The sequence below is a fragment of the Paroedura picta genome, chromosome 1 (assembly GCF_049243985.1).
Source record: "Paroedura picta isolate Pp20150507F chromosome 1, Ppicta_v3.0, whole genome shotgun sequence".
Classification (NCBI taxonomy): domain Eukaryota; kingdom Metazoa; phylum Chordata; class Lepidosauria; order Squamata; family Gekkonidae; genus Paroedura; species Paroedura picta.
The window spans coordinates 80,270,372-80,293,979 of NC_135369.1; the positions used below are offsets into that span (position 1 = coordinate 80,270,372).

The following is a 23,608-nucleotide window of genomic DNA, read 5'->3' on the forward strand; positions in this document are numbered from 1 at the left end:
TTCTAGAAAAAATAGCCACATATTTTCTGGTAGGTAAAATAAGAGAGATTTATTTATTTATTACATTTATATACTGCCCTACCTTGCAGCCTGTTGATGCGGGTGAAGGAGGAGAGTGCCAAAGTTGGCTTGAAACTCAACATCAAGAAAACAAAGATCATGGCATCCGGCCCTCTCAATTCCTGGCAAATAGAAGGGGAAGAAATGGAGATAGTGACAGATTTTATTTTCCTGGGCTCCAAGATCACTGCAGATGGGGACTGCAGCAAAGAAATTAAAAGACGCTTGCTCCTGGGGAGGAAAGCTATGGCAAATCTAGACAGCATCCTAAAAAGCAGAGACATCACCCTGCCAACAAAAGTGCGTTTAGTCAAGGCTATGGTCTTCCCAGTTGCAATGTATGGCTGCGAAAGTTGGACCATAAGGAAGGCCGAGCGTCAAAGAATTGAGGCTTTTGAACTCTGGTGCTGGAGAAGACTCTTGCGAGTCCCTTGGACTGCAAGGCGAACAAACCAGTCAGTCCTAGAGGAGATCAGCCCTGACTGCTCTTTAGAAGGCCAGATCCTGAAGATGAAACTCAAATATTTTGGCCACCTCATGAGAAGGAAGGACTCCCTGGAGAAGAGCGTAATGCTGGGAGCGATTGAGGGCAAAAGAAGAAGGGGACGACAGAGAATGAGGTGGATGGATGGAGTCACTGAAGCAGTAGGTGCAAACTTAAATGGACTCCGGGGAATGGTGGAGGACAGGAGGGCCTGGAGGATCGTTGTCCATGGGGTCGCGATGGGTCGGACACGACTTCGCACATAACAACAACAACAACCTTGCAGCTCAGGGTGGTTTACAAGGAAGATTCTTAATACAATACAGTGAACATCATGATTATGAACTTATAACATTTTTAACAGTAGAAGAACCTATATGAAGTTACAACATTTCTAACAGTAAATATAATAATTTTATAACCACTAACTCTACAACTCTAATTCAATTTTTCTTTTTCTGCAAGCTTTGCTGGATCAAGAGTTGTCTCTGCTGGGTGCAGGTGGTGGAGGGGCCTTTGGGGGCTCAAGTTGGTGTTGTTTCATTGGCCTTGATCAAAAGCTTGGTGAAAGATACTCCACCCACAAAATGCCATGTCCCTCCAATATTATCTGGTGGGATCGAGGACTAGGAGATGCTTTGGCCAGTGAGCAGTTGCAGGGGACTTGGTTGTTCACAAGCAAGGAGCTTTGTGCTGCCCCCATCTAGTGGAGACTGAGATATGTTAGCCTATCGGAACCGGGCATTGCCCCTACCAAATGCTTCCTCCCAAACATTCAATATCAATAAGCTAGATTTTGAAGTTTTAAATGGGTTAGCTTGTCCTCAGTGTTATTTTTTGTTAGTTCTAGTGTTTTTTAATTGGCTAGTCCTAGGGTTATTGTGACCAAGTCTGGAGATACTGGAGAGCCACCCAGATACAGGGTAGGATCCAGGAAACAACCTTGGTCAGTAAGATGGAATAATGAGGAGGTAGAATGAGGAGGGTAGTAGAAGGGGGTGGGGAGGGAGAGTTGGGGTAGTGGGTGGAGAGTGTGGGATTACTAGTGGTTAGGGCTGGGCTAAGAGTATGTTTTGTCTACCACTACTCTGGTTTTAGTATGGTGCTGCACACTGAAGCATGTTTGAGAATCTGTTAGTGAATCTTCCACCCCTCCCCCTAATAGTCTTTCTGTTAGAGCTGCTGGAGGGTTAGGCTGAGAGGTTTCTATGCCTCCTTACCCTTACACAGTACCCACTTCTCTGGCTCACATTGTCTCCACTGGTTGCAAGCTGGGAACTAAAAGTTTGATGAGCTATTGGGATGTGATCTCATAAATTTGGCTATACCTGTGTGAATGCACTGATTCCTCTCATATATTGGAAAACACGCTGGTTGTCAACCTCTGCTAATACTGCTTGCTTTGGTAACCATTAAAAAAAACCCTAACATTTTATGCTGTTGAATCATTACTCTATTCTGTAAAAACAAAATAATTAATTTACAGCACTTTTTTTCATCAGCTGCCACCCTCCACTTATGCCAAAAGGCACACAGTTTTAAAAAGTTCTGTGTGAACTGAAACTTACTATTTAGGTTCAAATGAGTAGCCATGTTGGTCTGAAGTAGCACAATACAATCAGAATCCGGTAACACCTTTAACACCGCCCTACATCCCCCGCAGGGCTTTACGCTCAGCGGGGGAGAATCTCCTGATCGTTCCTGGCCCTAGAGAAGCGCGCCTGGCCTCGACCAGGGCCAGGGCCTTTTCGGTCCTGGCCCCTACCTGGTGGAACGAGCTCCCGGGTGAGCTGCGGGCCCTGCAGGATTTACCAGCTTTCCGCAGGGCCTGCAAGACGGAGCTCTTCCGCCGGGTTTTTGGTTGAGGCCGGGGTCAGCGAATGAGTGCCAACATTCCCCCCCCCCAGACTTAGCATCTCCTCCCCACCCTCCCTGCCGCTCTGATAGCAGGGGTGGGAATAATAAGTTACGCCATGTTGGGATTGTTTTAAAGTCTTTTAATGGGTATTTTAATGGGGATAGGACTGCTGTGACCCGCCACGAGCCTATGGGGAGTGGCGGGATATAAATCCAAATAATAATAATAATAATAATAAGACCAACAAAGATTTATTCAAGACATGAGCTTTTGAGTGCAAGCACTCTTCGTCAGACTATATATATATATATATATATATATATATATATATATATATATATATATATATATATATATATATATATATATATATATATATATATATATATATATATATATATATATATATATATATATATATATATATATATATATATATATATATATATATATATATATATATATATATATATATATATATATATATATATATATATATATATATATATATATATTAAAAGTGCTACTGTGATTTTATTGTGTTACCATTTAGGTGTATCTTAGTGCAGTCTGGCGTGGTTGGGGAGTGCTTAGGGAGCTGATCAGCGGTACATCAGCTCAATTAACGATCCCACTGGGGATCCGTTTTGCGCCTTTGTTTTGCTGCACTGTAGCTGGTGCAGCAATGTTGCACACCCTTGCCAGAATACTGCTAGTACAACTTTTTACGCTATTGGGGGAATGGGTGAGCCCAGGCACTTGTTAAGAGTAGGAATTGAGATCTAGTAAGCTTGGCTGAGTAGTCTCCATCCACCTCCCCCTTCCATTCATGTACACTCTGGGTGCTGGGTGCTGCCTTGAAAGTGAAGGCTCATACTGCCGAAGCTAGTGTGGGAGGGGGACAACCCCCGGCAGATAACATCCATGTCATGGGGTGCATTGGACACAAAACAGCACTCACAAGTGAAATTGGGAACACATTTATTTAAGTCCCAGTCATCAGCAAAACTCCTGAGACAGCTTCCAATCAATAACTCATTGACAAATCACATAAAAACTTATGAGGAGGCTCACATCTGTAGCCTCTCCTGAGTATCACAAAACAAGCAGACTATAAATTAAATAAAGAAATGGTTATTTAAGTTTCTGTCAAGTATCAGTTGCTTCTTCTACAGGGCCAAGTCGTTGCACCTTCTATTCTTGCAGTTCCAGTTGTTAAGACAGGAACTGTTTGCCACGGTTGTTGCTATCAAGTGATATCCAACTTATGTTGACCCTATGAGTTAATGACCTCCAAAATGTCCTATATTTGAAAGCCTTTTTCATGTCTTGGGAACTAAAGCCATGACTTTCTTATTGAGTCGATCCTTCTCATGCTGGGTCTTTCCCTTTTCCTGCTGTCTTCAACTTTTCCTAACATTCCTGTCTTTTCTGATCTTGTCTTATAATGTGACCCAAGTATAAAAGCCTCAGTTCGGTCATTTTTTAGCTTCCTGAGATAGTTCAGTCTTAAAAGTTTTCTAAATGCCCTGCAGCCACCAGGATTACATACATTGGGTGGAGGTTGGGAGGAGCCAGGCCAGGATGGCCTGAGTCTTCCTCAGGCACACAGCCCAGGCCTGACATAGGCCCTGTTGCTACTGAGAATCCGTGTTCCCTTGCAGTAGGACAAATGAGGGCCTGAATCGGGCCAGGCGAGGGATGGTGCTGGTCTGGCGCCAATGTCATGCAGAACCAGGAATTTGGTCCACAACCAGATGAGCAGTGAGTCATGCCAGATTCCCGGTGTGGAAAAGGTCACAGTGAGTTTTTAAAGCTTCGATATTTTTCTTCCTTGGGCTTTTATCAAGCTTATAGAAAGAACTGTGTTGTCAGTTCATGTCTCCAATCTTCAGATTTAATTATCCACAAATTTGGTCACACTGAGAATTAGATACATTGATTGATAGACTCCATTCCACGCCAGTCTTTATTCTAGCCATTCTAACCACTTAAACAGAATATATACGTTGTTGCACTCTTGTAAATACAACCCCAAAGAGATCTGGAGCATGCTGATTTGCCTTGTCTTTGTCATTTTCTGAGGTAGACTCAACCTTTGCCAGAATCGAGGGCATTTTTGGTCCTAAGATATTTGCATCAGAAGCTATGTTCTGAAGGCTTGCCAATTACCAGTGTTAATGTTCACATGATGGTGTTGGACTAAACAGATGGAGGACATCAGCTCTTATCAACTTCATAAAATATGACAGGTTTATTTAAGGAGGAGGTAGAAATTATAATGGCCCTCTCATTCTTGACATGATTTAGTCATTGCTTTTTGTTATAAGATTTCAGTAGTCCATTTAATGCACAAGTCATGTTGCAGAACACAAATTCTAATGTACCAGTTATACTTTGTTTTGGTCCATTCTATAAATATTTGTTAAAGATTAGGTAAATTGAGTTCTTTGTCATTTTTTTTCTCCTTGAGTGTGGAACTTTACCTTTCATCTTTAGAGCTATCATTAGTATGATTCCTTAAGTTGTTCTTTATTTAGTTCCTATTTTACTCCATATCAGAAAGTAGTTTGTGATTGATTTCAAAACTGTTCATGCTAGCTTTTTGGCTCCTAGAGATTATTTCGGGCTATAACAAAAGAGGAAAGACAAGAATGTCATGCTACACAGAAACATTTACTCAATCTAAGCCATTATTCCAAAAAAATAAAGAATTTTATTTGAAGTCCAAAAATTAAAGAATATAGACACTCACTTATGAACATTTAAAACTAATTCTGTAAATGTCTGAAAATAACTATATATTGTCACACATTTTGGAATTTGTTTATTTTATATTTATTATATAGGCATTTATATACCATCCCGCGTGAAAACCGTCTTGTGGCAGTTTACACGTTTTAACAACAATGAAACCAATAAATTAATCACCATACAACTAGGTAAAATTATAAAATTTAATTTAAAACAACTGCAGTGATTTCTTTGCTGATGATAGTTCAACTATACTGGCTTATCTGATGTTAAATAGGAATCGGGGGGAAACCGAGGTCTGGCAGAGGGAGGCCTGAGATTTCATTGGAATTGTTATTATTAATTAATTGGCCTGTCACAACCATAGGCCAGGCAGAAGAGTTCCATCTTGCAGGCCCTGCGAAACTCAGAGAGCTCTGACAGAGCCCTGATATCTGCTGGGAGCTCATTCCACCAGTCAGTAGCCAGGGATCCTTAGCAGGTTGGCGTTGCTCAATCAAAGAGCTCTCTGTGGAATGTATTCAGAGATGCAGTCCGTCAGATATGCAGGGCCTAGACTGCATAAGGTCTTAAAGGTTAGAACCAAAACCTTGCGTACTGTGTATATGTAAAGTGCTGTGAAGTCATAGCTGACTTAAGGTGACCCTGCAGGGTTTTCCAGGCAAGAGACTAATAGTGCCTTCCTCTGTGTAGAAACTCTGGGATTCATTGTTGATCTCTCATCCAAGTACTAATCAAGGTCAGTCCCGCTTAGCTTCTGAGATCTGAGAAGCTCAAGCTATCCTGGATCATCCAAGTCAGGGCTTGCTTGCATCCTATCCATATGATAACTACCATGTTGGTTGGTATACTGGTTAAATTATTTTCTTTATAATTGAACGTTCTTTACTTTACTTTGGCAGAAGACTACTTTTATATATCTTAATATATTAAATGCACACAAACAAATTTTGGTGCTCTCATTCATGAAGAATGTATTATACCATAACTGTATTTGTTTTTGTTTGTTTAGTCTTTGAAATATTCCTTCCAGACTAAGGACCGTTTGTGCTTTGTAATGGAGTATGTTAATGGAGGAGAGGTAAGTCAGACAATGATAAATCAGTGGCACTATTGCTATCTTTACCCCCCCCCCAAATTAAATTATAGGGATGCATTTTCCTTCATTTAGGGCTAGACTACATGGGCCAAACTCCAAATATGTATTTTGGCCCTAAAAAGCAGCTACCAGGGGCAGTGACATGGCTGATAAAGTGCTAGGGAACGGGAGGTTAAATTGTTGTTCTCCTATGTTCTCAATTGAAAATGGAGGTACCTGTTTTTCCCGCCTTATAAGGACTAAACACCTATGGGGAGGGGCTTCATTTGAGGAGACTGCATAGGTAGAGTTGTGACTGTGTAGGTGTTTATCTAGTACCATCCAGTGTGCTTTAGAGAAGCAAAAAGACAGGGTCTCTGACTTGAGAAGTTTACAGTTTAAAATTTAATGGAAGGGAAATAACAAAGGGAAGAGAGGAAAATGGAGGTGTGTATAAGCAGCTGAAGAATATGCTCCCCCTTCCCGTGGCTGCTTCTTAAGGCCAAATTACACATAAAGGTAAAGGTAAAGGTATCCCCTGTGCAAGCACCGAGTCATGTCTGACCCTTGGGGTGACGCCCTCTAGCGTTTTCATGGCAGACTCAATACAGGGTGGTTTGCCAGTGCCTTCCCCAGTCATTGCCATTTACCCCCCAGCAAGCTGGGTACTCATTTTACCGACCTCAGAAGGATGGAAGGCTGGGTCAACCTTGAGCCGGCTGCTGGGATTGAACTCCCAACCTCATGGGCAAAGCTTTCAGGTTAAATTACACATATTGTGTTCCAATTAGATGTCTCTACTTTCAAGTATATTTTGACCCTGTGTATTCTTTTGTTTAAATTAAAGACATAATGACATTAGTCTCATTAAAATAAGATAACATTTGTTACAAAGATGGGGGTACAGTCCATTTCCCTGAAATAACCTCCCTACCCATGTGCCGTATTTAGAAATATTTTCTGCTATCCAGCTTCCCCTCTCATTAGGGTTTTGCCCATTGAAACCTGTGCATATGACATGGCTACATCCACACACTAGGTATGCGTATGAGATGGGCTCTGGTTTTGAATTTGCTCTCAATTTGTTTCATCAGTCTTATTTTGTGTTCTCATTGAGTGGGAAAAAGTAATCACAACAAGCCTCTTTTTATTTAGCTCATTACCTTTTAAATCCATAGAAGTCAGAGGAGTTAGAAGGGTATAACTGCTTAATATTACATTGTGAGTCTCTGACTATTTGCTAGTAAAATCCTCAAATGGAAATGCAAAATATCATTTTGGTTAATTTCAAGACTTTTATTGTATCCAACTTTTTATTTTCCTAAATTCTGTCAGTCTGATTTACTGTCATTTTTGCCTGCAAAGGTTTTGAATTTGTTTACATTTTGAAGATTCTAGATGAAAGATTAGCTACATTTGATAGTGTTATGGAAAGCAGGATGCCATTATAGATCATGGAGAAACCAGAAATGTTACAACAACATAGTAATTATGTGCAAACCCGCTAACATATCAAGCTAAAGACAGTATAGGTTTAATGTTGGAGAATATAAATGAATACGGTAATTGGTGTTAATAGACTTCATTGTGCATACATGATATAAAGCAATTAATTTTTGACAGAATGCAAAATTTGTATACAGCTGTACTGCAGTAAAAATATGTTTGATTTTAAAAAGTTTTAGCGTAGTTGTTTGGTTTGAAAAACAGGTTATAGAAAAAGTGGCAACCTTCTTGGTGGCATTATCTAAACAATGGAATCTTAGTTCAAAAAAGGATAATTATACTGGTGATAGGATTATTCATAACATTGGAGCTGATCTGTCAATATTTTAATAATTGAATTATTCCTGTCTGCCCGGATTAAGATGGCAATGAAGTGACAGAAAAATAGCCAGTTAGAGTTTTATTAATTATTAGGGCTTATTTGTTAATCAATTTGGGAATCTTCATGTTCAGAGGCAATATACCTTGGAATAGCACAGCCAGGAGGCAATATCAGGGGAAGGTCTCAATCTCTATGCTCTGTTGTTGGCCACAGTGTGAGATAGGAAGCGGTTCTTAAATTTATATTATTAAAAGCTCAGTCGTTATAGAAGGTGATACTAACTATATAACTTTTACGAACAGCATATCCTTATTTCAGATGTATTCTTGGTACAAAAAGGCATAAATCTGGACTTGGCTGGTTGCATTGTATTGATGGTGAGGACCATGTGTTGATGTTTTGGTAGTAGCATGATTAATTCCTGCTACCAGTCAAAAGATATGTATGTAAGTAGGAGCATAGGAAAAGTTGAAGTGGAGAAAGTAATTGCATACAATCCTTTGTATAAAAGCCAGATTGCTTTTAACATAGTTTAATACAAGGGTGGAGGATGCCAGCCAAGAACACACTATTTTTTCTATGTTGGCTTTCTATACAATGCAGCAATCTTCACATGAAAGCCAATTTCTGCATATTCAAAGGGAACTTTTACTACTTTTTTAAAGAAACAAAATTGGTCTAAAAATGACTGGTAAAATAGTTATCCACGTCTTGAATTATAAGCAGAGTTTTGGACACACAGTAACTAAATCTAGTAGTTTTATTGCTCAACATAATTTTTAAAAACTGAAGGAACTGAGAAAAAAGCATAGAATGATGATGATGCACTTTTTCCTATGGTAACTGAAGGTTAAATGGGTAGCAAGCAGAATGCCTTAAACAAGATTGGTATATTGATTAAAACGCTGATTTAACAGCTCGTTTTTTCCCCTTGGAAACCTGGAAAAGATAAGCCAGCTGCTGTCTAAGAGTGCTGAGTGTCCACTGAGAGTACACTATCTATCATCACAATATGGTGATGAGAGGTGTTTTATGTTTGTGTTAATTTCCCCCACTAAATCAGTAATTATTGCAATCCTGTCCCTGCTGTTTACCCTGCAGCTGTTTTTCCATTTGTCAAGAGAGCGGGTGTTCTCTGAGGATCGCACACGCTTCTATGGTGCAGAAATTGTTTCTGCTCTGGACTATCTGCATTCTGGAAAGATCGTGTATCGTGATCTCAAGGTAAAAAAAAAGTAATCAGTTTTTTTTGAAAGACTATGGGGACAAATACAAAGTAATTATAAAGTTACACTGTTTTGAGAAGAGTAGAGAAGGAATATAAAATATGCTGTTGAGGCCCAGCAAAATACTGAAAATTCAGTTTCATACAGTGATCTCTGGACCCAGCCATTTGCTCACTAGTTTCTGAAAAAGCACCAATAAAAGAAGAGTCACAATTGCATTATTCCTGTCTTCATTTTTTTAAAAATGAGAAACACAGGACCAAGAGTATTAGGATGGTTTTAAATTTCATAAACTTGGAAAAGTGAAAATAGGAGGTTAGAGTTGTATATGTTTAATGGCAAGAGGGCTGTATTTGCTTTTCATTGAAGTTGCTTGATTCAGGAGTGTGTTAGGATTTGTTCAGCCTTTCTGTTCATGCATCACATGGTAACAATTCCTACTAGAAAAAGCCTGTTTTGAAGGTAACATTATTCAAGAAGACCATTATTTTTGTCAAGTGATTTTAAATACATTAACAAAGCTGTTTGGGGTAAAGCATAAGGCCCATAACTCTGCAAGCAGTGACATGACCCTTAAGAGAGTCCACAAAGCATTGTTTTTTGTTTCCATGTAAAAAAGGTGGAGTCCCTCTTTTCTGACTTCCTTTTCAGTGTTCATTTATTTTTTTGTGCAGAATACTAATATGACATTAAAAATCAAAATGTTCAGAAACCAGTGAGGGAACACTTTAACCTCCCAGGGAATACTGTTAAAGGTAATTGTTCTCTTTCAAAAGAAATTCACAGTGCAAGAATCATAATTCATTTACAAGAGATTTTAAAAGGGTCCCTTGGAGTCCCAACTCACTATAGGTTCTAATAATCACATCCTTCCTCTGTCTCTGTCTCATTTCATCCTGCTTTAGATTTGAAGTTTATTTTACTCTGCTGTTGTTAGCTAGGAGTGTTTTACACCTGCTTTGGGTAAACTTATTTGTCATGGATGTCTTGGGCACTTCAGATTAGGCTATTGTAACACACTCTTTTTGAGATTTTTCTTGATAACTGTTCAGAGACGTCAATTAGTCCACTGTGCTGCTGCCTGTTTTCTGGCAGGTATGATAAAGGAAAAGAAACAAAATGATGCAGAGGGAAATGGAATATTTTTTAGCTATACAACCCCTCTATGTTTCACATATAGCTTCATCGGGGGGAATCTTTCAGATTCTTTCCCCTTTTCATACATACATTGAACCTGATTCACCTTGATAAAGCTGTATGCAAAACGTATAAGGGTTATATATCTAATAATAAATAATCCATTTCCATTTTGTTTCTTTTTCTTCATTTTGTCTTGGTGTGCCCCTCCCTTTCTGACAGGTATGAACAAAAGGAAGCATGTAACACCTGTCCAACAATTTAATTTATTTAATGACTTCATTTGTACTCAGTCATTGCTCTCCTCCAGTGTGTGGCTATGCTTGACTGGCCTAAGATCAACCAGCAAGCTTCCATGGCAGAATATAGATTTCAGAACGGAGTCGCTTGGATCCTAGTCTGACCCTCGAAACAAGTACATTGATTGCAGTTTCTTTTTCCTGCCCAATTTAAGAATCTGGTTTTAACATCTGAAAACCTAAATAGCCCAAGCTGCTAAGTAACTAAGGAAGTGGTTTATCCAGTATTTATTGCTCCTTAATGTTAGTTAAAGATGCTGTACTTTGAATTCCTTTGTAGGAAGATGCCATCTCTATTAGAAGCAGAGGTTTTTTGTGGCCATTCTAATGTTATCCGGTTCCTTCTGTCTGGGTCACTTGTTGCTATTAAGGGTGTGCATTTGGCTCACTGTAGTCGAAATACAGATTAGAGAATCTGTTTTGGCTGCCGGCATAGCTTACCTGAATAAAAGCTGACTTTTATTCAGAGATATTCAGCTATACTAATCAGCTGGGGTGGTGGAAGCTCTTAGCTCCATTGCCCCATCTGATCTGCTCAGGATTGTGCGCAGCTATGAGAGATCTCTCCCAGGTTCACGTAAAGCCCAGAGACAGCTTTTGCAGGTCAGAGGTTTAAACCATCAGTTAGTAGAGTCCTTCGCAGTTGGGTCTGCAAGAGGCAGGAAGATCCTTCCCAGCCCCTTGCAAAGTCTGCATGCAGCTTCCCGAGATACCACTCTTAGGTGACAAAATAGTGACTGGGAGTGAATTTGGACTCATGGAGTTGAAAAAAATTCAGCATTCCCAGGTTTGGGAATATTGGAAATTAACAATATTTTTCAGGTTCAGTATTCCCAAACCCAAAAAATACTGGGAGGGGGAGGGTTGTGCACACACCCAGTTGTTATTTAGAAATGTAAAAATAGGTTTTATTTATGGCTTTTATCTGCTGGTCTAAAATGGGCTTTAATTCTGTGGGTATAATTATTTTAGTTCGTAGCTGTTAATCAGATTTCAATTGAATGATTTAAATAGACAATTTAATGAAATGTGCTGCTACACATTCTTGGGGGTATATTACAAGTGATTGTCATTTCATTTTAAACTTCCTTGAATATTTATTTATTGTACTTTATTTATTTACTTATTTACATATTTACTTATTTATCATACTTATATACCGCCCTCCCCGGGCTATCTTCTAATTTTTGTGTAGACCAACTCCTTTGTGTAAACTCTAAGGTTTACTTCCCTACATATAGCTGCCATCACTGGAACCTAATACCTTATTTGTTTTCAGCCTCGAAATGTATTTATTGTATTTGTCTGATATATAACCACCTTTGGACTTTTTATCAAAAGTACTTTCAGGTGGGTACCTATGTTTGTCTGAAGCAGCAGAACAAAGTTTGAGTCCAGTGACATCTTTAAGACCAGCACAATTTTATTCAAGGTGTAAGCTATTGTGTGCATGGAGACGTCTTCTGATACTGTAAAACAGAATATCCTTAACGGTTACATATAGGTAGAGCAGCCTTTCTCAACTTTTTTACTGTTGAGAATCCTCTGAAACATTCTTCAGGCTTCAAGAAACCCCAGAAGTGGCATGAGCATAGCCCCTTCTCTTCTCACCCCCTCCAGGCCCATCATGGGCCATTTTGGGAGGGGTGGATGGGTCAACATGACTATATATGGTCATATCATTTGATAAATGTTGAACAAATTTTTATATATATATATATATATATATATAAATACCTCACATTTGCTGGGACATTAGGCCTTTTTCCGTATTGTATCTTAATTCCCCGAGGTGCTGGACAGGGAAGGAGATTCGGAATAGATGGGGGGGGAGGGTTAGTGCTGCATCAAATGAAGAATAGTTTGTAATGCAGGGATTATTTTATATTTTATTTTGGGGGTTTTAATGTTGTAACCTGCTGTGAGCCAGCTTGCTGGGAGCGGTGGGTAAAAAATCTAATACATAAATAAATAAAACTAAATAAAGATCTGTGAATGGCAGTAAATCAGCATACCAATATAAGAGAATGGACAGGCTCAAGAATGAAGTTTGAATCCAACAGCAACCCCAGGATTGACCACTTATTGGTGATTCCTGGCCCCTGGGAAGCCTGCCTGGCCTCGACCAGGACCAGGGCCTTTTCGGTCCTGGCCTCAACCTGATGGAATGAGCTCCCAGAAGAGCTGAGGCCCTGTAGAGCTTTCTGTTCCCCTGTAAAATGGAGCTCTTCCTCTGAGTTTATGGATGAGGCCATGGCACAGAAGATCATGGGTCCCTCCAGGAGAGAGACTCCAGGCAAGTCTACATTAGGCCAGACCATTGCCGGAATGAACCATCATAATCCATGCTGCCCCTATGATGCACTGTGAGGGGATTAGTTATGGGGTGGGAAGATAGCTTTTTTCGCTGCTGGGGTGTGTGTTATATTTTAATGGGGTTATAATAATTGTTTTATTTGGTGTTTTAGTCTGTAACTTGCTGCGAGACGGTTCGCCAATAGCGGCGGGTATCATATCCAATTTAATAATAATAATAAACGATCGTCAAAGTTCAACTCTGGGTACAAGCAGGTTTAGCTTGTGCAGACGCACATTTTTTCAGTTACACCAAAACAGATTTACTTAAATATTACATATAGGTAAGAGAGATTAGTTGCCAGAAGGGAGTAAAGGTGCATAGGTAACAACAATAAATACAGTTAAGATTGGGATAGCATAGTTGATAAGATATGTAACTAGGCGCAAATTGGTATACAGATGATAAAGGAATTAACAACAGATATGAGAACTGAATTTGTCCAGTGCCCCCTTAGCTGTATTTATTGCCCTGTTACTTAATTTATTTATGTATTTATGTCTCAGAGAACTAGCTTGCAGCAGCTTACAATGATATAAATACATATCCAAAACAACATGATAACCATTTAATAATATCCAATTAAAACAAGTCTAAAAACTCAACGACACAGTTGATGGCGGTATTAATTAATTTAGTTAAAAATGCATCCCGCACAGCGAGACAACTGGCTGATCTAAAAACAAGTAGATGTAACAGTTGGGCTGATATCACCAGGGGATAGATCACCTCATGGATTTGAGGCTGTTCTAATACCAGCCCCATATCCTAAGGGGAGGGGGGAACTCGATCTTAAACCCCGGGACCACCTCCCGGCCTGGTGGAAGAGCTCCGTTTTACAGGCCCTGTGGAACTCAGAGAGCTCCATCAGGGCCCACAGCTCTTCAGGGAGCTTGTTCCATCAGCTAGGGACCAGGACAGAAAAAGCCCTGGTCCTTGTCAAGGCCAGGCATGCTTCCTGGGGTCCTGGGACCAATAGCAGATTTGTACCTGCAGAGCGGAGTGCTCTGCAAGGGGCATAAGGAGGTAAGCGGTCCCTCAAGTATGTAGGGCCCAAGCCGCATATAGCCTTAAAAGTTAAAACCAAAACCTTGAACCTAATTTGGAAACAGAATGGAAGCCAGTGCAGCTGCTTCAGCAAAGGCTGTACATGGGTCCTCCAAGATGACCTAGTGAGGGCCTGCGCAGCTGCTTTCTGCACCAGCTGTTAAACTTCCGGGTCAAGGACAAAGGTAGGCCCATGTAGAGCAAGTTACAGAAGTCTAACCTAGAAGTGATCATTGCATGGATCACAGTGGCCATCCATATTTCTCCACATACCTGGGTAGCATATTTTCAAAATATAAAGATCGAAATTGCCATTATGTTTATTAACGGGTATAGCAGAGTGGCCTCCAGTCTCTAGCAGCAAAGTAAAGTCACTCATCCAGCAGCTGAGGTGCAGAAAGGCCCCAGGACTATATGGTATTCCTCCTGAACTAATTAAAAACAATGAAGATTGGTGGGCTCCACTTTTGGCAGCCTTGTTTTCCTATATCAACACAACAGGGCAGATCCAAGAGTTGGGAAACATCAATTATAGTACCCTTCTATAAAAAAGGAAATCGGAAGGACCCAACAAATTATTGACCAATTAATCTACTTAGTGTACCTAGTAAAATGTATACTAAACACCTTTTAGACAAACTATCCATCTGGCTAGATCAGGAAAAGCTGATTGGGAGGGAGCAAGCTGGATTTAGGGAAGGGGCATCCATCTTGGACCATTGTTTAACTATCCAGCATCTAATAGAGAAATATACCTCTACTAGTCCCGCCTCACTATAAGCTGTCTTTGTAGACTTCAAACCAGCATTTGACTCCGTTTCCAGAGCACGTCCACTTCAATTGATCGAAGGCTTCTGATTCTCATTGTTGTTATTATTATTATTATTATTATTATTATTATTATTATTATTATTTAGATTTATTTCCCGCCACTCCCAAATGGCTCGTGACGGGTTACAGTGTCTTAAAAACCCCATTAAAACTCCCATTAAAAGACTTTAAAATGTCACAACATGGCGGCACAATAATTCCTAAAAAGGGGGGGGTGGAGGAGAAGGAGGTCAACGATGTTCAAGAAGAATCCCGGGCGAGAGCAGTCAATGTACCCCAGCAGCTCCAGCCTCAACCATAGACCTGGCGGAAGAACTCAGTCTTGCAGGCTCTGCGGAACGTTGAAGGGTCCCGCAGGGCCCGCAGCTCACCCGGGAGCTCATTCCACCAGGTGGGGGCCAGGACCGAAAAGGCCCTGGCCCTGGTCGAGGCTAGGCGTGCTTCCCTAGGGCCGGGAACGACGAGAAGATTCTCACTCGCAGAGCGCAGAGATCTTTATACCAGAACATGGCTCTTACAGTAAGCAAACAGGGGCATTTAACTGACCCAATTAATACCTTCAAAGGGGTCAAGCAAGGCTGTGTCTAACCCCTGCACTTTTCAACTTCTATATAAATGATTTGATCCAAGTATTTCAAGATTCAGACTTGCATCCCCCAATATTAGCTGGTTGCCCAATCCTATACTGCTTTATGCCGATGGTGTAGTTCTTCTTTCCAGAACCCCCATAGGGATTAGGCGAATGCTCAAAAAACTTGCCCAACATTGTGAAAAAGAACACCTTGAAATTAACCACCAGAAGACCAAGGCCATGGCATTTGACGCCCAAAATCTAGAACTTGGATGCTAAATGGGCACAAAATTGAACAAGTAACTAAATTTTAATATTTAGGTGTATATATTCAAGCCTCTGGATCAAAGAGCATCCATTATTCATATACATCAGAACTAGGGCAAAGATCAGCAAATAACATACTGAAATTCTATCGAACAAAGGGCAGATTCTTTATACCAGCAGTCCTGAAACTATACTCTGCTAAATATCTATCCCAACTCACTTATGGTGCATTTTGGGGTGCTCCGATATCAGATACTATCAAGCTTGAAAGGGTCCAGTCTAAATTCCTTCGGGCACTCCTCCAACTTCCATGCTGTGTAACCAACTCCATGGTGCATCTGGAAACAGGAATGTTAATGGCCCAAGACAAAATCTGCCTGTCAGCAATAGGAATGTGGCTGAAATTAATACATAATCCACAGGGTATAGCTTCTTTAACCCTGAATGACAACTTCCAATCATCTTGGACTAAAGCTGTCACAGAGGAATCCAAAGTCTGGGCTTCTCCATACACTCATTATCCAAATTAGCTCATGATCAAGCTGCATCATTTGTTAAGCAGCAGATATAGGACATTCAACATCAACTGGAACTGAGTAAAGCTTCAACTTTTTTGGCCCCAGTTAAAACAAGATATGTTCTGGCCCCTGCCACTTATCGGTCTCAGTTGGTAATAAGTAAAAACAGAAGGGCATTTACCCTTGCAAGATGCTCAGTCTTGCTTTCAGCTCTTGTAGAGGGTCGCTATAAGAACATTCCCCTTACACTGAGACAATGTTTTTGTGGGAGTGGTGAAATTGATACAAGAGAGCATTGTTCCACTGTCCTGCTTATGTAGACATTCGCAGCAACTTGATTGAACCACTCCTTAAAAAGTTGGCAGGACATCATGATGTAGAGCGAGCAAAGAGGCTGCTAAGTGATGAGTCCCCCCAGGTGACCACTCAGGTGGCTAAGTTTTGTGCCACCGCCATAAAAATTCGATGCTCTAAAGTAGCATAATTTTAAGTTCTATTTTATGATCTGTTTTAAATTGTGTTATATTAAATGACCATATTCTTTTGGTCTTTTATATATTAACTTAATATAACTTGGCCTGAACAACTGTAATAAAGTTTGATACTGATACTGGCTCACAGTGGCCAGGTGCTCCGGAGACAGGTAGGGCCCTAATAGCTTCGCTTGGTGTAGATGGAAAAATGCCATGTGGGCTACCCTTGTGACCTGGGCCTCTATAGAAAGTGAGGCATCCAGAATTACTCCCAAATTCCTGGCCTGGGGCACATATGACAATTGTTCCCCATCCACACGTTTCTTGCTCCTGCCCCCTTTGACCCAGCCAGAGGACCTCCTTTTTGGAGGGGTTGAATAAAGTGCATCTTTAATTAGCCCATCCTGGCAACTGTTTCACAGTGTCTGAAAAAGTGAGCATGTATTAAATTCAGTAAATTAAATTTTTAAGAAGAACTGAGCATGCACATAGAACCTTATACTGGACTCAGACTTTGTTATGGAAGGTACTGGATGTGTTGTGGCCCAGCATGGCCTTCCCATCCTCTAATGAAGGGGAGCTATCCCCATGAAAGGCTTTGACCGGGTGGGATGTTACAGACGATTCAGATTTAACAAGGCCCTATGGGTCCTGCCAAAATTAGGTAGATTGTGGCCTGAGAGAAAGGAATCCTGAGGAAATCTGGCATTAAATCAAGATATGCAGCTATTCCCCCTTCAAGGATCACTGCCTTGTTGTGGCAAGGGGGCTTGCATAGTTCAGAGAAAGATACATCCAATTGAATGCTGAATTCCAGAGAAAAGCTAGAAGAGATAAGAATGCCTTCTTAAATGAACAGTGCAAACAAATAGAAGAAAACAATAGAATGAGGAGGACCAGAGATCTTTTCAAGAAAATTGGAGATATGAAGAGAACGTTTCATGCAAAGATGGGTATGATAAAGGACCAAAATGGTAGGGACCTCACAGAAGCAGAAGAGATTAAACAAAGGTGGCAAAATTATACAGAAGAACTATACAAGAGCGAGCTTAACATCCCTGATTACCACAATAGGGTAGTTACTGACCTGGAGCCAGACATCCTGGAATGTGAAGTCAAATGGGCCTTAGGAAGCCTGAGCAACAATAAAGCTAGTGGTGGTGACAGCATTCCAGTTGAACTATTCAAAATCTTAAAGGACGATGCAGTAAAAGTGCTACACTCAATATGCCAGCAAATTTGGAAAACTCAACAATGGCCACAGGATTGGAAAAGGTCAGTTTACATTCCAATCCCAAAGAAGGGCGATGCCAAAGAATGTTCAAACTACCGCACCATTGCACTCATTTCTCATGCTAGCAAAGTTATGCTCAAAATCCTACAAGCTAGGCTCCAGCAATATGTGGACCGAGAACTTCCAGAAGTACAGGCAGGATTTCGAAGAGGCAGAGGAACTAGAGATCAAATTGCCAACATACGCTGGATCATGGAGAAAGCTAGGGAGTTCCAGAAGAACATCTACTTCTGCTTCATTGACTATGCTAAAGCCTTTGATTGTGTGGAGCACAACAAATTGTGGCAAGTTCTTAAAGAGATGGGAATACCAGAGCATCTTATTTGTCTCTTGAGAAATTTATATGCAGGTCAAGAAGCAACAGTGAGAATTGAACATGGAATCACTGATTGGTTCAAAATTGAGAAAGGAGTTCGGCAAGGCTGTATACTGTTGCCTTGCCTATTTAACTTGTATGCGGAGCACATCATGAGAAAGGCGGGATTAGAGGAGTCACAAATTGGGATCAAGATTGCAGGGAGAAATATCAACAACCTCAGATATGCAGATGATACCACTCTAATGGCAGAAATTGAAGAGGAACTAAAGAGCCTGTTGATGCGGGTGAAGGAGGAGAGTGCAAAAGTTGGCTTGAAACTCAACATCAAGAATACAAAGATCATGGCATCCGGCCCTCTCCATTCCTGGCAAATAGATGGGGAAGAAATGGAGATAGTGATAGATTTTATTTTCCTGGCCTCCAAGATCACTGCAGATGGGGACTGCAGCAAAGAAATTAAAAGACGCTCCTGGGGAGGAAAGCTATGGCAAATCTAGACAGCATCCTAAAAAGCAGAGACATCACCCTGCCAACAAAAATGCGTTTAGTCAAGGCTATGGTATTCCCAGTTTCAATGTATGGCTGCGAAATTTGGGCCATAAGGAAGGCCGAGCGTCAAAGATTTGAGGCTTTTGAACTCTGGTGCTGGAGAAGACTCTTGCGGGTCCCTTGGACTGCAAGGCGAACAAACCGGTCAGTCCTAGAGGAGATCAGCCTTGACTGCTCTTTAGAAGGCGAGATCCTGAAGATGAAACTCAAATACTTTGGCCACCTCATGAGAAGGAAGGACTCCTTGGAGAAGAGCCTAATGCTGGGAGCGATCGAGGGCAAAAGAAGAAGGGGACGACAGAGAATGAGGTGGAAGGATGGAGTCACTGAAGCAGTAGGTGCAAACTTAAATGGACTCCGGGGAATGGTAGAGGACAGGAAAGCCTGGAGGATCATTGTCCATGGGGTCGCAATGGGTCGGATACGACTTCGCACATAACAACAACATGCAGCTATTGCCATGAAATATCTTTATGTGCTTTGCCCATTCTCTACTAATATTTCTTTCCAAGTATTGTTGAATATTGGAGCTTAGTTGGCAGAGCCTCACAAGAATCTTTATTCAAAGATTGGCAAGGACAACAAAATCTGTAATCTCAACTTGGCAGATCTTGTTTTTTTCCTTTCTACAATTCATAATACAGCCAATAATATCACGAAAATGGCATTATTATGGGAGCGTAATTGTTTTCTTGAAGCACATCATACATTCTTAGTCACTGAGAGGAATATTTCAAGTTTACACTTTCAATGATATACATAAAGGAAGCGTGAGAATACATGCCAAAAAAAAAATCAGTGTCTCTGTTCAGAGCACCAAACATCCTTGGTGTAGCGGTGTAGTGTCAACTTCTAATCTGGTGAGCCGGGTTTGATTCCCCACTCCTTCACACGCAGCTGGCTGGGTGACCTTGGGCTCACCATAGCACTAATAAAGCTGATCTGACTGAGCAGTAATATCAAGGCTCTCTCACCTTCACCCACCTCAGCGTGTCTATTGTGGGGAGAGAAAAGGGAAGGTGATTGTAAGCCGCTTTAAGACTTGGGTAGAGAAAAGCGGCATCTAAGAACCAACTCTTTTTATTATTATTATAGTAGAATTTACTGTTAGAATTCTAGCCTAGTTATTTATTCTCAATTTTAGTGTTTAATTTTACACTATGTGAGGAAGAAGAAGCTTCATTTTTAGTTAGAGGGTCTGAAATCTTCTGACAGAAGGTAACAACTAGCATATGACTTGTTATAAAATCCAGACAGGAATGATCATAATTTAGAATATAGGAAAGTATATCTGCACATCATTTCTATCAATGTGGGCACATTGGAGCAGATTAGCCATAGCATAGTGTGATTCAAAGTGTGACTCCATCTGTGGATATCTAAATCCACAGACCAGATCCATAGAGAAAGAAAGCAGATAGTTTTTGCAAACTTACCCACCCCGGTTTGCAGAAAAATCTGAAAACAATTGAAAAATACATTGGGAAGTTTAATTGAGAAAATACATTGGGAAATTTAATCCCACCAAATAAAATACTGTTGTCTGCACAAGTGCAGAGGACCCATCCTGTCTTCTGTATCATTGTCACCGGAGTCTGTGAAGTGCTTTGACTCTGGTGGCAGCTGTAGTGGAGCCTGGGAGCTGCTTGTGTGGTAGCCATGAATTCCTTGAGTCACTCTGCACAGTGGTGGTGGAACCTGGGAACTACTCCAGGCTTGGCAGAAGCTACAGCAAAGTTTGGGGAATTACTCTGGATTGGCTGGTGGCTGTGATGGGACCCAGGAGTTGCTGTGGGCCTGGCAGTAGCCATGGAGGCTTGAAGCCATTCCAGGCCTGGCGGCAGCTATGATAAAACTCAGGAGCCATGCCAGGCCTGGCAAGCAAGTGGAGGGGAGGATGGGATTCCCCCTTTGTGAGTCTTGCAGGCCCTCACTTGTAATTTTACTATTGATAAGGCTTTATGATAAGTCTTGAAAAGGTTGAAAAGTCTAATGTGCAATGCTGGTATGTAGTTCAAGTGTCCATAAAGAATTTATTTGTAAAGGATTTCTTATCACTGTACTACAGGGCAGATTATAGGTTGAAATTTAGGAAAATTGTCTACATGTCTAAGTGCAGATCTGTTGATGCTTTCAAAAAAGAAATTTTGAATAGCAGATGCACAATGTGGAATCAGTTGCCTGGCTATTTCCTTAACCAAATTTATGCACATGTGAATGCATAATACAGTTGGTAAAAACTTATTTGTGATCTCAGGAAGCTCCTGCAATTCTATAAAGAAAATGAGACTTATTTCAATAGAAGATTTCAATAGAATCTAGTCTGGAGAAGTTTAATAAAGAATCAAACTTTTTAAAAGGTTTGTAATTCCATCTTAAGGATAGTTTATTAAACCATAGTCGGGTTTCAATTTAGGAAGTTATAACAAACTATTTATTTTTCTCACACACACACACACACACACACACATACATACATACTAGCTGCAAAGCCTGTTCCTAAGAACGGGCCTTGAAAGTGCCCCCTTGCCTGGTCCCTGGCCAGGCAGCTTAAGGTGGCTTTGGGCATCAGTTTGCAGCCAGATCGGGCGGGTGGGGGCTGGGAGGCCCTCATCAGCAGGCCAGGAGGCTCTCGTTAGCAAGCCCAGCCCAGCAGGCCAAGAGGCCCTCATTAGCAAGCCCTCCACCACAACCCTTTGGACAGGGCCCTTTCCTCTTACTTGCTGCTGGCTCCAAGTACTGAGGTATCTGAGAGCAAAGAGGCTAGAGTCCAGGGACGGAGGGCGGGAGCTCCATGGGCAGGGCCAATCAGGGCAAAGCTGGCTGCACCCTGATTGGCCCTATTCCAACTTGGACAGCCATACACATCCCACCCCCTAGGCTGTTTCATAAATATATAGAGGAATAACAATGGATAAGGATATATATATTAAAAACCCAACAACCCTAAAAGATAGGAGATAAAAACTGAAGCAAGGGCAGGTTAGGCTCTTTTGAAATACAAAACCCAAGTTTTGATGTGGGAGGATTCATAAAAATAAAAAGGTGTCAGATTCTGTTAGATTCAGGTTACGGTACAGGTGGTATAATGTCTTCTCCACAAGTTTCTGTGAACTGCCCTGAGCCGCAAAGGAGGGCAGTATAAAAATGTTATAAACAAGCAAACAAATAAATACATAAAGTACTGCTTAGAAAAAGTCTGGCATGAGGGAACAATGAGCAGCAGAAAGGAAACCCAGTGGGCGCTGGGGGTGGAGGGGAGGGAGAAGGCTGCAGCCTCCGAACGCTCTGTATGCCACAGGGTAGATCTGCCATTGACTTTAATGGTTCCCATAGGGCATAATGGACTCCCCAAATTTTGGGATTCACAAATACTACTGAATCTGAACACCATACTGGTATTGGGATTTGGGAAACTGATATTCTTAGGTCCAATATACCCGAATCTGAAAAAAAAACCGAATTTATTATTTTGCACAATTTTAGTAGCTACTTGATTTCGAACTTTATAATATTTTAGATGTAACAGGAAAAGGATTGTGTTTATTTATTATTTTAAACCTGTTTTGTTTCTCTAAATAGATTTTAATAAATTAATATTTTCTTATTTATATAAACAATTATGTGCTATGTAAACTTTAAATTTTTATAAAAATAATTTTAATGATTTTGTAATCTTTGTGCACCACAAGAAACACTCTACTTGGTCTGTCCTTACCTGGTAACAAAGAAGAAATTAAGAAATTCCTTCTCAGACATCTAATTTTCAATATACACTCTAAGAAATGTAGAATCACAACATCATAGAATTGGAAGTGTCCATACAGGCCATCTAGCCCAACCTCCTGCTCAATGCAGGATCAGCTTAAAGTATCCATGATAAGTATCTGACCAGCCACTGCTTAAAGACCATCAGTGAGGGGATATCACTACCTCCTTAGGCACTTAGTGCCTTATACTAAAATGTAAGGGACAAGTATGTGGGAATATTTTAGGAAAATATTACTGGTTTGATAGGTGAGATCTATAAATGCAAATAATAAATAAATAAAGGATATAATGCCTTGGAGTGGTTGTTTAAACCTGCCAGTCTCTGTTTTCTTCTTTTGGTAGCAGTAGAGAAGGTTTGTCTCCTTTTATGAGTGATAGAATTTCAGTGCAATAATAAACATAATTGTTCTGTTCTAATCCCATTGACTACAATAGGATCTGTTTAGGATTGCACTGTCTGGGAGTGGAATTCTTGTAAATTTGGTCATCTAGAAATTCTTCTTCCAGTCAAAACTGAGAAACCTGTAGAAGCTATTTTACTATTCACAGATATATATACAGATAGATTGAAGTAGGTGCAGCAGTGGCAGCAAGTAACAATGCAAATTAGGCTTGTGTCTCCAACGCTATCTGTTCTCGTTCATTAACATTTAGGTGCTAAACTAGAATTCATTCCACACCCTCAAAAACTGGCTGCTATGGGATAATAATAGGATTACCTGTCACATAATGGATTATACGAGAGTTATGATATGTTTGCCTGTTATAAACAGCTGGTATTGGAATGCAAGCTTTGGTATCATATGTAGAACCAATATTTAGGTTAAATTAAAATTATAATTTACTCATAATCAATTAGCATTATAACTATAATTTTAATTTTAAGAA

At 40.5% G+C, this 23,608-nt stretch overlaps 1 protein-coding gene across 7 annotated transcripts in view; it reads left to right on the forward strand.

Annotated features, from left to right (window-relative positions):
• Positions 1-23,608, forward strand: part of AKT3 (AKT serine/threonine kinase 3) — a 221,104-nt gene that overhangs the window by 154,956 nt on the left and 42,540 nt on the right. For all 7 annotated transcript variants that reach the window (XM_077344810.1, XM_077344802.1, XM_077344821.1 and 4 more), the window contains 2 exons: positions 6,169-6,237; positions 9,164-9,286. In XM_077344810.1, coding sequence (XP_077200925.1) covers positions 6,169-6,237; positions 9,164-9,286 — 192 coding nt within the window. The remainder of the gene's footprint in view (positions 1-6,168; positions 6,238-9,163; positions 9,287-23,608) is intronic.